At 36.2% G+C, this 17,295-nt stretch overlaps 2 protein-coding genes across 5 annotated transcripts; both read right to left on the bottom strand.

Annotated features, from left to right (window-relative positions):
- Window positions 1-463: 463 nt before the first annotated feature.
- On the bottom strand, window positions 464-3,824 carry LOC111023277 (homeobox protein knotted-1-like 1). 2 transcript variants are annotated; one of them, XM_022300676.2, is made up of 6 exons: window positions 3,664-3,824; window positions 2,794-3,108; window positions 2,571-2,681; window positions 1,926-2,079; window positions 948-1,201; window positions 464-849 (listed from the first exon to the last, which is right to left on the bottom strand). In XM_022300676.2, the coding sequence occupies exons 2-6, from the start codon at window positions 3,001-3,003 to the stop codon at window positions 643-645; spliced, it is 936 nt and encodes a 311-aa protein (XP_022156368.1). In that variant the 5' UTR covers window positions 3,004-3,108; window positions 3,664-3,824; the 3' UTR covers window positions 464-642. The 2 variants fall into 2 exon arrangements, with proteins under 2 accessions (XP_022156368.1, XP_022156369.1); XM_022300677.2 differs by lacking the exon at window positions 3,664-3,824 and having other exon boundaries at window positions 649-849; window positions 982-1,201; window positions 2,794-3,271.
- Window positions 3,825-8,058: 4,234 nt separating this feature from the next.
- LOC111023276 (protein SEMI-ROLLED LEAF 2) lies at window positions 8,059-17,242 on the bottom strand. 3 transcript variants are annotated; one of them, XM_022300674.2, is made up of 21 exons: window positions 17,103-17,242; window positions 16,765-16,962; window positions 15,930-16,067; window positions 15,309-15,383; window positions 15,084-15,199; window positions 14,720-14,834; window positions 13,976-14,104; window positions 13,587-13,634; window positions 12,974-13,170; window positions 12,685-12,881; window positions 12,331-12,614; window positions 12,093-12,239; window positions 10,610-11,032; window positions 10,370-10,519; window positions 10,056-10,134; window positions 9,845-9,969; window positions 9,483-9,674; window positions 9,257-9,397; window positions 8,916-9,050; window positions 8,580-8,786; window positions 8,059-8,385 (listed from the first exon to the last, which is right to left on the bottom strand). In XM_022300674.2, exons 3-21 carry the CDS (start codon window positions 16,062-16,064, stop codon window positions 8,269-8,271), a joined length of 3,012 nt encoding a protein of 1,003 aa, XP_022156366.1. In that variant the 5' UTR covers window positions 16,065-16,067; window positions 16,765-16,962; window positions 17,103-17,242; the 3' UTR covers window positions 8,059-8,268. The 3 variants fall into 3 exon arrangements, with proteins under 3 accessions (XP_022156366.1, XP_022156365.1, XP_022156367.1); XM_022300673.2 differs by having other exon boundaries at window positions 16,765-17,203; XM_022300675.2 differs by lacking the exons at window positions 16,765-16,962; window positions 17,103-17,242 and adding an exon at window positions 16,473-16,605.
- Between the last annotated feature and the right edge of the window lie 53 nt (window positions 17,243-17,295).

The following is a 17,295-nucleotide window of genomic DNA, read 5'->3' as shown; positions in this document are numbered from 1 at the left end:
CAAGATGCTTTCACCGCCAATTAAACTTGTATTAACTTTTGAAATCGTTTTCTTAATCGAAGATTTGTTACACTCGATATACAACTACTGCTAGGAAGATGAACCCCTAAGTAATAGAATCGTGCACCTTCTAAGTAACATCAAGAAAATTTCTTAGTTGTTTGGTGAATCGACAAAGCACAAATATAGACTCAACTAAAACAAAAGCAGTAGTCAACCTCAACGAAAGAGTCAAGTCATTTTGAGGAAAAGTTTCCATCGTTACTACAATTAACTCTAATTGGCCCTCTTATAGAATCACTATAGAAAAATATAGAGTACAAATGGAAGAGCTCTATCCACACCCTTTGCAAAAAAAAACATCTTTATGTTTATATAAAGACATTCACTCAAAGAAGCAATATGTTAAATAATTCATTAACCATGCTTGTTGCCAAGCAATGAGAAGCCTTGAGATGTCATGTCATTGCACATAGCAAAAGTGATTTCTATATATTTATGTGTTTTCTTTTTGGTCAAGTCAGAAAGAAACTCAAAAGATTAGAAAAAAAATGATATACAGAAGAAGAACTAGAAAGTAGAAGATAGCTAGGCCACCATTTGTGAAACTAGACAAGAAATCCATATCATAATCATATCATATCAAACTACATGCCCTCCAGTTTCTCCATTGTCATTCAAATTTGATCCTTTGATGCATTCCCCGGCCCCAGTCCCCACCCCGTCCATGAGCGCAAATCGCATATCTTCGGGCGGCTTCCAGTGGCGCTTTCTCTGGTTTATGAACCAGTTGTTGATCTGCTTTTGGTCCAAACCAGTGATATCAGATAGTTTTGATTTCTCCTCTTCCTGTCAAACCAATGAAAAAAAAAAAAGTAAGAAAACAGAACAAGTTTGATTATATGTAGAATGTGCATTGCTTTGGAATGAGAAGAGATTGAAATTACTGTAGGATAAGGCCATTTATAATGAGTGTTCCACCAGTCAAATAGAGCCATTCTTGCATCCTTTGGCAGCTTCTCCTTCTTCCTCTTCTTTAAGAATTCCTTCTTCAAACTGCTGAGGTAGCCACTGTACTTCTTCAGCAGCATTTCTTTGAGGTCTTGGTTTGTTTGCCGCGTGCAGAACGACTCGGGATTTCCCGGCATTTCCACCTCCCCGTAGCTGCTTGGTTCTTCCTCCGAAATCTCAGCTACTTCATCTGCAAACACATGATGGCGTCAAAGCTTGAGGAACTAATAGCAAATCAAAATTTTCTGCTATGGCTTGCTTCAGCTTCCTATGTGTTCTCGGTACTTGCTTGAAAAGGATATTGATGCTACTTCGATTCAAGTTATAGATGTCTCGTTTTTTAACAAACTAGAAACTCTAGTTGCTCTTGGCACTTCGTTTTGCATCAAAATGTTCACAAATAATGGTGTCAAAGCTTGAGGAACAAGTAACAAATCAAATTTTATGCCATGGCTTGCTTGTGCTTCTGAGGTGTTCTCGGTATTACCCGAAAAGGATATCGATGCTACTTTGATTCAAATTATCGATATCTCGATTCAAATTAACTAACTAGGAAGTTGAAACTCTAGTTGCTCTTATCAGACCTTTTACTTGGTTGCTAGAGCACTTCTTGTTCACGGGAATGATATCACTCAACACACACTTCATCCCTTTTCCTTTTCCATAACAAATTCTATATGTTCCCACACCCGAGATGGAATCCCGAAAAATGAATTTCTTTTCTTCGGAATACATACAAGATTTGCCATTGTAAAATTGATAATGATACCACCCCCTTAACCACTCCATTACATCTCCCAAAAATTGTTCTAGGAATCAATACTATATCGATGGGAGTTCTTGACGAAAGCTCGTCGGGATTAGGACGAAAAATCACTGAAGTGAAGTTATTAATGAAAAGAAGAAGAAAGTACCATTCATAGCGGAGTGAGAATCGGACGGCGTGCTGAACGATCCTTTACACAGGTTGCTTAGCTCCAATTCAATGTTGGTCAAGAACATTGTTGCTTCATCAAATGGCTTGGATAGCTCATTCTTATATTGATGAAGAACCTCACAGTATGACTCCTTTAGAAGAAAAAAGTTACCATTTTTCAGCACTCTTTTGTAGTAAATAGAAAACAAGCAAAAAAAGCAAGCAAAAACAGCAGGAGATTCACATAAGAAGTTGTTTTCTTTTCTTCTATTGCTGACACTCTACTTGGTAATGTTTACCAATCTATCAACTATCATGATCTTCTACAAACTTAAACAAGTTCAGTTCTCATCCACCATTTGAGAAGTAAAAAGAGTTCCATTATCCTCAATACTAGCAGACAATTGAGAGTGCAATAATTCGAATCTTTGACGCGGTTTTCACTGCTATTAGTCTTTGACGGTTAAGTTGTTCATAAGAAACTACGGATCTCAAGTGAAGTCAACTGTAAGGGGACCGAAACCAGACCATCTAAGTTTAGAGGCTAAAACGAAATATAATTAACCACTCATCGACCTGAAGAAAATTTTATCTTGTATCTAGAGAACCAAGAAGATTAGAACAGGAAGAACAGAAAAAATACCATAAAGTTGTCCAGTTGAGGATCAGCTCCCAGCTCAATACAAGACCTTGGGGGGTGGTTTTCACGGCCAATTTCTTCAAGAAGAGAAGCCACTTGTGGTGGAGCTCCAACCTTTTTGTGAAGCACACAAAAACATGAACAACCTCAAACTCTGCTAAAAGAACATCAAAAAATAGCTAAAAAAGATGTTACATAACCAGAAAGGCAGAAGAAATTTACAAACTTTTTGGCACTCAATGTAAGCAGAAACCAGTTTTGGATAAAGGGGGTGATTAACAATCTGAGTCTTGATCATATCAGACATGTTCAAGCCAGTGGTGGCCTCCGATTCAAGCTGAAGCATATCATCATCCACCATCATGGCTCCATCAATGGCTTCACCATTTGGAAACGAGGATATTAAAGGGTTGTTGAGTCTGTAAAACTCTTCCATTTCCTCAAAAACTCCAAAGCTTGGAAGATTGAACTCAGCAACTCTCTCTCTCTCTCTCTCTCTCTCAGTTAACTTCAAACCTCTAGAGAGAGACTAGGGACATGGCTGCAAAGTGAGGGGAAAGTTTAGGTTATAAAAGAGAAAAGATACTGATATAATAATGATGATACTAAGAAATATTGTTAGCAGCCAGCCAAATTCAAGGGGGGATTCTTTTTCTGTCATGATACTCATTCTGAACTAAACAAGAGGTGTTTTTAGGCTTGCATATCTCTATCTAATCTTATGGTTAAAAAGTAGAACCTATATTTGACACTAGAGTTTGCTTTTTATAATCTATAAGTCTGTTATTCAACAAACTATATAGACCTTCGTTATGTATTCTTACTCTTATCAAACTCACTTTCTCTTCATATTTAATACTATATACTAACTTTTAGGAAGCGTTTAGTGCACGTTTGACATCTTAAGCTTACAATTTTAGCGGTAGAGTTTAAGAATCCCAAGTTTGAGAAACATGTGCTTGTGATGTAGATTTATGAAATCTAAGATTAGCATGACACAGTAAGAGCGAGTTAGCCTGTAGAGAGTAAATTTGAAGTACCGTTGAAACCTATAGATTTTCCAAACAAATTCAGACTTAAGAAACTTCCATCTCACCTGAGGTAGGGATACAAGTTTCTGAAGTGTAGTTTAAATGCAGGTTATAAAAATTCAGACCTTATAACAAGAAATTTGATGTTGTTGAGATAATATGAAAGAAAAGAAAAAAGAAAAGGGAGAAAGTTTTTGAGAAGTGTGGCTGAAAGAACAGTTGATGGAGAGATTTGACAAGGCTAAGGCTCTAGCCCGTATTAGTAGAGGTCATATAGCTCTGTCTCTCCAAGTCTGAAATGACATTCCTCCAGCTTTCATGACCTGATTGGCTGACTCACTGCTACTATCCTTTCATTTCTTTCTACTTTAATTTACTGTACATTTCCCTCTCTCTTTCTCTCTCTTTTTTCTTTTCCATAAACAAGAATGGAGAAGAGTTGCCACTCATGAATAAATACAGAAAGATGCTTTGATTTTTCACTCACCACTTGCTTAGTTACGGCTAGCTGAGGTGCTGCTTGCTGATTTGTCTGTCAGTTTGTTTGTTTTTTTGGTTTGGCAGATCCATTGGATGAGATGAGAGCATAATGTGTATGCATGCTCAATGAAGATCAATTTTTTGTAATGGTGAAAATAGAGAGCTAACTTCTTTAGTTCTTCAAACTTATTACATTGAAAGAAGATATCATGTTCTATCTTGAAGCCATGGAGAAACTGTTTTTCTAACAAACTGATCTCAATTTCTAGATAAAACAACGTTATTGTGCATTCTCAAGGATTGCTACTCACCCGTTATTGTCTTCTTAAAAGAAAGTTCACCCGTAAGCATTGGAGAGGCAAACATAGTCTCACATATGTTAGAAATGTAGATGCAAAGACGTGTCTAGTAGAGTGGGGATTCTCTATCTTAAATGGAGATGGAGATGGGGACGAGGAAAGGGATATGATGAATGATTTGAGAAGCGGGGATAGGGATGGCCGTCCCCCTCCCGCCTCATTGACACCCTTAATGAAGAGAAGGACTTTGTTGTAAAAGTAAGAACAAGTAAATGTTTTGAGGTTTGGAGAGAACTGTTATTTTAACCATAAGAACAAATAAGAAAATTAAATAAGTTTTATATAAATAAAATTATGCAAAGTTGCAAACATACTTTTACAAAAAAAAAAAAAGAAAGGAAAAGAAATGCAACAGAAAACTTCTTTGTGATGAATGATTGAGTTTGTTAAGTATGTTTTGAGTCACTTAGCATTACAAGTAACATTTTGCTAAAATATAAAGATACTATATTTGTAGAATCTATGAAGTTGAATAAAGCTAATGAGGCAAATCTTTGACTCAAACAAAATGGATTAGCTTTATGATCGACCACGTGATTGATTTCCTTTTTCGTATTAAATTACCCATTAATCCAAAGCTTAAACTAATAGGTTATGATTATTAAACGAGAAGACAATACCTCAAAGTAACTCCTCAATCGGGAGTTCCATCCGAAGAAACCGTCTCCCTTCAAACTTGGAGAGAAAGCTATGTGAACTTCCCCTTTGTGGCCAAGTCAGAAAGACTTTGATGGCTCTAGGACTCAAGCACCATTGCATGACCTTTTTGGTGGTGAAAAACATATATCTTTTTATACGGGCGTGTTGCGAGATCGATTTCTATCCTTCAGTTAGAGCTAAAGTTGCCAGATGTGGAAACTTATTTTGATAAGAGGAGATGGTGAAGTGCTGGTAGATGACACCATGTTAAATCATCAATCAACTAAAAAACTTAAATTGATATATTAGAGTAAATTTAATGGTATATAGCTTACTTTCCATAATGTACATAATTGGGTATGCTGTTTTTTGCAAAATAAGAGTTGGGTCAAAAAGTTAGAGTTGTTTGCTACTTTTTATTCTTTTTGGGAGATGAAAAGTTCTCATTATCTCAAATTAATTTACTCCCAAATCACACTGTTTGGAGATTCCAATCAGGTGCTAATTTTTTGGTTGTCTGCTAGCTGCCACTAAGTTATATCAGCTGCCTTTTGGTTTATCAGATCATGTTTTGCCAACACAACCACAGGGAGAATAATTGAGATTAAAGTTCTGTTTGGGCATTTGGTGTATTCTCTTTAGGGAAACAAATTCATATCAGTTGGATCTTTGAAAGATTACTTGCACATTTAGAGAAAGATTTGGACTATATAAGTCAAAGAGTTTTTCATTCTCCCCACCACAATTTCTCATAATTCTTTTCTTCCTTCTTACTTTCATAGAAAAAATAGGAAACTAAATAGTGTTTTTCTATACCTTCATGAGACTTGTTTGCTTTATGGGGATGAAAATAAGATAGTATCAAAATTTGTAACAATTTAGTCCCTAACGTAAAAATACTTCATCAAAATTACGCCTCAATTTTTATTATATAACAATTCATTTTTTTTTCGATATCCGTTAGTGTCCAGACTAGTTTACACGTATCTCGACTAATCTCACGGGACAATCGCTTGACCCTACTACATTGGTTACCAAGGAAACATGTAACATATTAAATCCTAGTAGGTGGTCACTATATGTCTTGAACTCATTTCTTTGGCTCTTCTGGTTCAGTTAACCAATCCATTATTATTTATTATATAACAATTTAGTATTAATTTACAAACATATTTGATTCTTCATTATAGTTGATGGATCTACGTATATAAGATTCCCAATTAAATTTTAACAATATTTTTCACAATAAGGACTAACTTTAGCGATAGTACAGTGACCAAATATTTTTTAACTAAAAAGTGTAATGGGATTCATTGAAACAAGAGAATAAGAATGACATTCCTCGCTATTCATAAAAAAGAAACAATTAATGAGAATATTTGAATATTTCTTAATTTTGGTGTGGACCTAACAAATCTAGAACCATTCTCCATTTCTTTGACAAAATTAGTGAAACAGAATGAACAATTTTTATTCTCTCATTCTAATTCCCTTGGAGTAAGCAGACACTAAATTTTTGTAATACACTGAAGTTTGTATAGCATAAATATATAACATGGATAAAAAAACATTATACTTTTAATATATGTGCAATTAAAAATTCCAAAATCCCTTTTAACCGTAAGAGGGAGGTCATTCAGAACCCGCTGGCTCCAGAACCGGTGGAAGTTCCCCACGCCGACCCCAAACGTGAGGCACTTCGAAGTGCCATTCACACTTTGATTGTTTAGCAAGTTCGGGAACATTGTGAGAAGGGGGAAGGGCGACTGTCCGTTCACTTTCCGAAAATGGCAGAAATCGATTCCAGTGTCGCAGAGAATATTATGTCTCACGATCTGGAAATATCTGCGGAGATGGATACTGAACCCTGCGGATGGGGGAGGAGAGAAAGGAGAACCCTTATTTTGGAAGTTCCAATTTTGCCTTTATAGCACTATTATATATTATTGGATGGTCCAAAGGCTAGCCTTTAGTAGACCTCGAGAGAATTGTTTATACTAAAGAAAATTAATTAAGAATAAACCATTTTTAAAAACAAAATCATTACTTAACATGTGATGAAAAATGAAACACATAGGCCAAATTGAGTCATCTCAAACTTAATTAAAATCCAACTTTTGGAAATACCACAAAAAATATGCAAAAAGTACACAAAGCTTTTCACCTTGAAAAGCAAGTTCAAAAACAAGTCTTCAAACTCTACTACTTTTCCTGTCATGCACACCTAAATTAAAACGATCACGATCTGAGCTTATTTAACTCGACCATAGTGTCTCGTGTTTATAGATAAGAAGAAATTATACTACCTAAGTGGATACTTCTTAATAGTTTGACTAGAATCACAATCGAATATGATGGTAGCTCAAAGAAATGACTCCACCACAAATTCACTATCGCTTCGTAAGCATTTATCGAGAACCAACCTACAAGCTTGAATACTGTGTCAGAACCATCTTGAACATCGATCTATTCAAATCCAATCCTTCTTTCAAGAGACAAAAGAGAGCTAAAAATCATTCGTCACCATGAGTACTAAAAGTTAGCCTCTCTATCTATGGATTTTAGAGGCTTCGTTCGATAACCATTTTGATTTTGACTTTCTATTTTTGAAAAAAAAAAAAAACTTGTAAACACTATTTTTAAGTTTCACCATGTATTTCTTTGTTTGCATTTGTTGTTTTTAAAATATTTTAAAAATCTACGCCAACATTTGAAGACTAAAAACAGTGTTTTCAAAACTTGTTTGTGTTCTTAAAATTTAGCCAATAGTTTTAAGAAACATGAAAACATACTAAATAAACAAGCATAATTTTCAAAAATAGAAAACTAAAATCGAAATAGTTATACGAAAGAGTTTTCTGAAAGGTCCCATCAGATGTGAACTGATCCTATCAAAAGAATGGAAAGATTCTTCCTTTCTGACCCATACTGCTAAAAACTAAAAGCTTTCCCCCAAGGGTGAGTGACAGAGGGAATGAGAAATAGAGAAAGAGAGAAACACTTCCTTTGTGCAAAACAGTGAAAGTTACAATGCTAGTAAGCTATCAAATCTGAAGTTAAAGAGGTTAATCCTAACTACTGAATGTATCAAAGGTGAGGCTAATAATCCTACCAGATTTAACAGTGAATATCTACCGATCCTAATAACTGTCGTCTTTACGCGAGTCAATGATATAGTTTATGTACTTCCCATTAACACCCAGCTGCCTTGAGAAAGTTGTCGAATGGGCTAGCAGGAGGCAGCCTCATGCCCAACCACCGGTCTGCAGGTAATCCAGCTCCATGAAAATGCCGATCGTCTGTCAATATCTGCACAGGAAATTGACTTGATCAGTTTACAAATGACCACGAGAATTACTTCCATTCGACATTGCATCCGAAGGGATACCAATGGTCAAGAAAGGTCGGTCTCATGCGTTGTTCAAAAGAACATATTGGATCGAGATGATCTTTAGTTACCATCTTTGGATCTATGATAAAACATAGGTAGTGATGAGGCAGACCTTTTCAACTGCAGAGTGGCCACTCAAAGGAAATGGAGGACAAAATCCATCAGCTGCTCTGCTATGGTGGTTCTCATGTGCCAACCAATTGGAGAGTTTCTTCCTAGTGCCAGTGCCAAGGGCTTCACACTGGCTCGCCATGGCATTGTATGGAAGAGGCGACGTAGAAACTGATGTTCCCGCCACCTGACCAGCTACCTCAAGTGCCTGAAAATGCATTTTCGTTAGTTCATGGTAGCATATATTGGCAGGAAGAGCTCAGAAAGGTTCAGGTTATTTTGCATAAATTAGTATGCTGTAAGCCTCTGACATAGGCATAGGGAAGGTAGACGATACCGATTCAAGAAGCTGACCAATGCCCATAATGTGAGATATTGAAGGCGATGGAGGTACTCTTGGAATGAACCGAGCAATATCAGCAACAGAGGCTTCACTTGTCACTTCATCCTCGACCAGTAAATTTGAAAGATCCTGCAGAGCAAGATCACACGATTTCATATCTGGCCCATATGGTCCCAACAGAATGGATGAGTTCAGAAACTTGCACAAAAGGCTTTGGCATTGAAAGTTAATTTCAAAATTGACAATACAAAATGCACCAGAAAGCAAGAAGCTTTAGTCAGGTCATCTAGAAAAAATTCAACATTACAAAAGACTTATACAAGAATTGCCTGTACCCCATCAAACGACAATGATTCCTTGGAATGGGAAACTGATTGATTTTTGCGGAAATCGAGCATTGATTGTGGGCCATACATGAATGGATCATCAGGGGTAAATGCCTCTAATAGCAGCTTAGCTAGTTCAGTTTTGTCCAGCTAAACCAACAGAAACGAACTTTTAGAGCAACAGATAGTGTATTCAAATGGAAACATAAATATGCTTCAAACAGAAAAATGTTACCTCAGTAATTACAGATAAGTTTTGTGCTAAAATGTCCATAATGACATTGTCTGCTTCGTATACCTTGTTCTGCAGGTCCGAGAGATATGTTCGAGCCAGTTCATTATCAGTAACAGATCCATATTCTCTCAGATCTGCCTGAGGCTTTAAATAAATGTGAAGATCTTCACTAATTGCCAGATATGGTTCGACCTAAACATGTAAATGTAAGTCTTGAATTGATTAAGATATCAATTGTAAGTTGATGTGCATGACAAAGTAAAATCACAATCTAGATTTTTGTAGACTTGATTTTCCTTCATAGATTGATATTAAAAGCATTTGTAGTAGTTATTTTCCATTTGAAGGCAAAATGAACTCACATCACAAGCCACTAGTGACTTCAGAAGATGATTCAAATGAGGTATGTGATAGAGCTTAGCAGCAAACATCAACATGGCCATAGATAAAATAAAGACCGACCTCTGCGATGATGGGCGTAAAGTACCTGTTGATCAATAAGAGAGTTATCAATAATGCATGTTACCCACACCATCAACTCTTGAAAGACTAATTCATAATTTTCTTATCCACCATGGTTAGGTTCCAGTGACATATTTCTCAGAGACAGTGGAAGCTGGAAGATGCGGACAGTGAGATTGTCGTGCTGACTCTGCAACAACACATGTTGAGTAATTTCACAGTTAAGTGCAGAAGTGCTTAGGAATCAAAAAGGCAAGCAGGAAAATCCCCATGAAAAATCAATGCAAAATCGAAAACATCATTTGAACAGTGCTCCTTTTTTCTTAATCTGATCTATCACATACAAGAATTTCACTCATCTTTCGAAAAAACGACAGTGAGTCATATGTAGACTTTAAAGTTGTCTAACTATATATAAATTTCACCTTTAGGCGTGCCGATATTAGTGTCAAGACAAAAGAATTAGCAATGGCTTCAATATTTGAGGGCAAATTATCTGGAAGATTGGCTTGTATCCAGAATGCGGACAATAATTGTGATAACTGATCCTCACTAAACTTCATGATATGTAGTTCCTGAATTAATTACAAGACCAAATATTTAGTTCAATAAACCACTCAAGGATTGCATAAATAACTAATTTCTTATGTAATGGGTTGGCTTACCACTTCAGCGGAACTCAAAGATCCAGCTTTCTGATCAATGATTGAGCTAATTTTGTGAAAATTAGGACAGTTTCTGTGGTAACGTCGCTGCTTCCAGTCATCTTCTAAAGATCCCTTTTCTTTTATATTATCGTCACCATTATGTCCAATTTTTTCTTCTTTCGGGCCATCCTTTTCTCGTCGAAGTTTATCAAGTAGAGCAGTAATAGAAGCAGATGTCGACGCAGAGGCTGTACTGGAATGCCATGCAGTTGGCTTGTGAGGAGAACCAGAACCAGATTGCACCAAGGCAGTTTCTTGTTGGTGGCAATTAGAACTGGGAAAGACAAGAACAGAGAATATTTGATGAGCTCCAATGCGCGTCTCAACATCACGATGCAACATTGCTTTCTGGATTTGGACAAGAAGAGCTTCTGGAAATACCTAAATATATATACAAGTACTACAACTAGTGAGCAAGTGACGGTTGCATTGAGTGAAAATTTGATAATATTTCAATATATAGAAGGATGAGAAATACAAATGTGCAAGGAGAAAAAGTTCAACCTCAAATGGATCTGACAGTAAACACAGAACAAATAAAATAAAAAAAATAACACAGTACCCAACAAACTGCGGGAAAATCAAAGCCAAATTCAAGCCTTTCTACAAGTATAAGTTAGTTAATTATCAGAGGGAAGTTTGTAAAGTTTGTAGTAGAAACCCATAAAAGTGCACTAAAGTCGCTTCCATTGATCTCATATCCTTTTCTTTGACAATATGTTAGAGACTCAAATCAAATACCATGAATCTTTGACATTAATACAAGATTTCCATGTCCTTTTTCCTTTATCTTTTAGTCTCAGCATACCAAGAATCTCTTTCTGAAAGGTAACACCAATAGGAAAGCTCAAATAAAGAGCTGAAGGAATTGACTAGAAAGCTCCACATTTTAATGTGAAATGTCAAATCAACGAGTCTATAAAAATTTCAGCTAGTTCAATACCAAAGCCGTATTAAATATATATATATATATATTACATGTATATATCATATATGTAAATGTATATATGTATCAAACTTAAAAAATGTAAACCGCAAACTATATCAAGCACTTCCTTTTAAAAAACACCATAAAAGTAATAGTAACTTCAAGTACAAAACATTGTTGTATTATAGGACAGCTCATGATGTTCATATCATATCAATCTAACTGTCCTAATTCTACTATATCTTTTATTTCATTTCTTTTTTATTGATAATGGGGAGTCGGAGCTTTTGCTCCCCCATACCTAAGGGCACCTGCGCCAGCCCCAAAGCCCAAATCCGAGAAACATCAAGGATTTTTTGTATTAAACTCACCAGAGGGTTCGAACCTGAGATCTCTAAGCCAGTATGACCAAGAGACTCCAAGCCCTTGTTAATTGGGCTGCACCTTTGGGGCATCTTTTATTTCATTTCTTCTGAAAAAATTGAAATCACTATAATGTTAAAACTTTCTTACCTGTTGCAAGTCTGAAGAAACCGATGCCAAGGAAATCATGTGAGCAAGAATCATTAAGGATCCAATCATGGCTTTTGCAACAACTCCAGAAGTCAAATTCTCAAGAGATATAGCCATCAAGTCGTACAAAGGACGTGTATCACCGATCTATGAAAACATATTAAGTTCAATCTACCATGAACGTAAAAAATACAGCAATAATAAATATGGAACAGTGCTATAAATGCTTCAACCATACCCCTTTGGCAATTTCAAGTAAGCAGTCTTCAATAGAATTTTGAAGTGAAATATTCAAATCTAGTTCTTGTTGTCCAACTGATTCAACTGTGACTTGAAGACTCTTCCTAAGATGCCTGCACAGATCAGAGACAGATCCGATTTCTGCCAGCACAGTTCCTGACCTAATTTGTCTAGCTAAATTTGATGCAACTTGAATGACATAAGATTTGAGCTGAGGATCATGTGAAACATTTTTGTGGTCCAGATGGCGTATTACAGAAGCCAAAATTAACTGCTGGTTACCTAAGGAAAAAAATTTTAAGTAAATACCACCGCAATCATTATTCATGATATAAAAGGGAGTGAAAAACACCTGAACTCTCCATGAAGTATAATATGTCAGACAAAACCATTAAAGCAAGCCCCTGCTGTGGAACCCAGTGCCTTCCGGAATCGAAGTAGATAAACATCGGATCCAACACTCGGCGCATTGTTGTACTCTCCTTGGCCAAATCAACCATTCGTTGCACACAAATCTGAGACCATACTCTTGGAGCCTCTTTCTCTTCCCTGAAGAAAAGCAAAACAATTATAAACTAGAAAATCCTTTATATAAACTACCTAGTATGAGACTTTAGAGCATATTACCCAATGAAAAATACCTAGTAAGTAGAGAAGGATCCTTCTTCTCTGGTCTTGGCCTCATGATGGTGCAGGAACCACTCGCATCACCACCAACTGAACCACATCTGCCTTCAGATCTAACAACTTCATTTACCCAATTATGATGCGGTTCCACGCTATCATCAGAGTTGCCATCACGAGCAGGGTCGTAGTTTTCAAGAGTCACACGAACAATCTAACATTTCAAAAGCAATTATGCGATGAAGATAACTGAAAAATCCTTAAATAAGAAGGTTTCTTGATAATATGGTGGCCTTTTCAATTGTTTTGGATGAATTGGTATAATTCCAAACAGTTTCCACAAAATCTATTCAAGTTAGAATATGATGCAGGAATCAAAACGGAAAACACATTAGTCGTTATTATCAGTAACTGGTGGTTAGTAAGTAGGCTTATTAGCTGTCAGCATGTCCCTTCACTTTTTCTTTGTGATACTGATAAGAGATGAACTGATAACACGTAGTTTGGTTAGCTTCAACTAACAGTTCAAGTTGTAACTGCCTTAAAAGGCAACAAACTGTAGTTAAACTACTGATGGGAAAATTCCAAGGGTAAAACATAATCATAGCTAATGGAGAAAGCAGAACTAACCTCATCGAAATGAAGAAAAATATGTGAATGCTCAGTCATGAACCAAACCTGGCAAGAAAAAAAAAAGGATATAAATTGGTAAGAAGAAAAAGTTCCAGTTTAGTATTAAAAAAAATGATAATTTCAATGTTACTAGTCCACAAGAAGTATATTTGGTTAACAGTGCACTGAAGCGCAATAATCTTCCAGAACTCGAGCACAAAGTGCAAAAAAAGTGAAAGTATTTTTCTTGGTTTGAAGTACGCAACAGAAAAATAAAGATAACAACTTTATATGTAAAAAAGCATAGTATTATAAACAAAAAATGGATGGTATTAGTACTATACTCCTTTTTTCCTCAAATATTGGATAATCACAAAATAAAACATTAGAAGGAAGCATTGAATAACCATTGCAGAAATGCATTGCAGACTTGATGCCCTCAAACACTGCTTTTTATGGTCCTCCCCTTTTTCCAATGCCAGCATACATATTTTAGGTACCAAGTTCTCAACATTGTGCACATAAGTGCTATCTACCTGTCAATCACAAATGAAAAATAGAAGAAATTAGAAGAAAAACAAGCTAATAAAAGAGAACAGGACAGAAAAATGATATAAAAAACTCCCGTGTAAGTAAAATGCTGCTTTTGTGATCAGAGGACAGAAGTTTGTCGAGAAGAAACAGAAGAAGCTTTACAAAAGAACAATTTGTATCAGATCATATAAGCTTTAAGAAGCACAATCGTATGATAGAAGAACTTATTCTCACCTATCTTTAAGGACATATATGTACAACCTATGGAACATATCCTATTCAAGTAAGATCGTAAAGTCTAGGATGCAAATATGAATGTAGAAAGTTTAAGGCCTGTTGTTTTATGAGTGCATACTCTATCCGGTCTTTCATCACAAAAATTACAGAGATGAGATTATGCATCATAAGTGAGAACAATGGCATATTTTTTGTGGTAAACTATATTCAACTCCTTAAGCTATAAGGTCAACACTTCTAGCCACCCAAACCTGCAGGAAATCAATGTTCCAAATAGGAACTCTATTTATATTTGCATCCTAGACTTAAAAAATAAATAAAGTTAACTTGTGTTCTACTCGCTACAATCACTCATATAAAGCTACATGAACTAAAATCACCTGATTTTGTATGAAGTTTGTCAAGGTTTGACACCCAAGTATTTGCAAATCATCGTGCTTAGAGGTGTCTAAAAGTTCGGAGATGACCTTCAGCAGACTACCAGCAAAATATGGCCTTCAAAAGTGTAAAGATAGACTCAACGACTAATGGTTGTAAAACACTAAAACTCAATCACGTTCAAGTTATGACACTATGATCTTGAATAATGCATAATATGCTATCAAATCAAATCAACTACATTTTTACTCAGAACAAAAGCTAAAACCTAATCTAAGAAGCGTGATTAAAGCAGCCGCTGAAGCAGAATCCACAAACTGTATGCAATTAAAAATAGCAAACATAAGATGAAAACTTATCACTTACATCTGATTCTTACAAAGAGAAAGCAACTTATTGTATGCATCTGCAATTATAGTGATGCATTTGACTTGCTCACATCGAAGTTCTTTAGAGCACCTGTCTTCAAGATATTTTACAATCTAGGAACCATAAAGGAAGAATCAGTGCCTCGTCAATAAACACACATACTTCTGAACTATTAAAACTTTTTTGCTTCAAAGATTATGAAACCGAATATAGCATGAATACCTTTGGGATGCGAAAAGGATTTTTCCCAGCATATTCACATAACTTGATAATTTTCCTCTCGCTTTGAGGACCATCCTGTGAAGGGTTTCACCACCAAAGCTCATTCAATGCAACTATTGATCCATAAAACCGACAATAAAAAGAAAGGCTCATCAACTAAACATGCCAAGTTGTTTGATGGGGACTCATTTCACTGTTAATTTTGTGTATCATCATTCATCACAAACTTTTATACTTCCCAAATTAAGAAGCAGATGGTAGACCAGTAAAAGAAATCAAACAATCACAGACACCATGAAGGAACATTGCTCCAGGGCCATCAAGTCATCCCTTGTTCCATTTGATCAAGCAGTCACAGTATAACATCAAACTTAAACAAACAGATCAACAGAGCATTCAAAATTCCACACATCAAGAAATGGTAAACGTGGTCCAAACAACAAATGTATAGACAAAAAGTAAAGTAAAGTACCATAAACTCATCCCTCGTTCAATTCCATTATTAAGTCAAAGTACAACGTCAAATTCAAACAAATAAACCAACAGAGTGTTTGAAACTTTACACATCAACAAACCTAGAGTACAACTGATTAGGCGCTACAAAGGCTGGTGAATGCTTACAAGTGATTTAGGAAATATGTCAGCGAGCAATTTCTTGTAACGCTTCACTGGCTGCCGAGATCTGGACCTCAGAGCAGGGCAGCATATGCACATGTTTCCGCATGCTGGGAAGATTTTTCTGGATATGACACCCATTTCCTGAAACAAAGGAAGGTACCAGTATGACTAAAAGCCTGAGCCTTCCTTCCGCCATGATTCCACACTCATGACATTAAACGCAGGAGTAAAACGGGTCAAATATTCCAAAAATTTCATGTGGAACCTATTCAACAAGATAAGACGATCATTTTTCTAAGGAGGAAAAGAAAACACTCGTTTACCAGTTGGGAAAAAAATGTTCATCTTACTACAACGTATGAGAAGATTGACAAGCATGGAGTTCAGTACTCTAGAGAAGAAATAGAGGTGATACGTCAAAGCTAATGCAAAACAGTAAAGTTGAAAGTGAGGACCTGAAGAACAAATTTGAACTCAACGAAAACGTTTTATAGTCCAAGACAAACTGCAAAAGACAACAAAAACCCAAGGAAACAAGAAACCCACCTAGAAGATGCTAAAAAATTGCATCATACGCCCACATAACAAGAAAAACTTAATGCTGAGGCAGCATCCTAAGAATACATTGCAGCAAAACGCTTCACCCACACCACAAACCAAGCTATATAAGAAACTGGGAGCAGTAAAAAAACCAACCCATTTCACAAAAAAGCCCAGAAACTACGAGAAACACCCCAACTGAAAGAACTAAAAACAACCCAAATGAAAAAACTAAAAACAACCCAAAACTCCCCTGAGAAGGAGAGCAAAAAGAACAATGGGAAGAGGAAGCGCATACCTGGCCAGCACCCAGATCCGGGAAACGAAGCCTCCACCGTCCCGGTAAATACAGTGAAGTGTAGAATCAAATGATGAAAACGGAGAAAAGTAACGGGAGAAACGGCAGACGTAGATGGTGATCAATGCGCGTGAATTCAGCCAAAGGACATGAGAAATTTTGAGAAGAGAAGCACGTGATAGTGTCAGCGTATTCACACTGGAAAAAGTGGATTGGTAGTTTTATGTCAGAATCAGAAATTGGAATACTAACCCCTACCTGTCCTCGACTCCACTTTTTGCTGCTTGGCAAAAGGCTACAACACATAAAAAAACCTGCTTTAATTTGAACTTCTTTACCCTTTTTGCTTCATTCAAAATAGACCACTCTCAAACGCTTTTTACCAAGAAATCTCTACCCAGATGTTCTAACGGAAGTGCTTTTGTGGGTTATATGTGAATGGGAAACTGCCACTTGATCGAAATCTTCAATTGGTTTAAACCCATTTAAGTTATCTCATATTAATTCCAATTTTCGAGAGGGCATTAAATA

This window comes from Momordica charantia, assembly GCF_013281855.1.
Source record: "Momordica charantia cultivar OHB3-1 chromosome 8 unlocalized genomic scaffold, Mcharantia_2.0 BLBB01000008.1, whole genome shotgun sequence".
In the NCBI taxonomy this organism is placed as follows: domain Eukaryota; kingdom Viridiplantae; phylum Streptophyta; class Magnoliopsida; order Cucurbitales; family Cucurbitaceae; genus Momordica; species Momordica charantia.
Note: the sequence above shows the minus strand (reverse complement) of the source record. Positions and strands in the feature narration are given on the sequence as shown.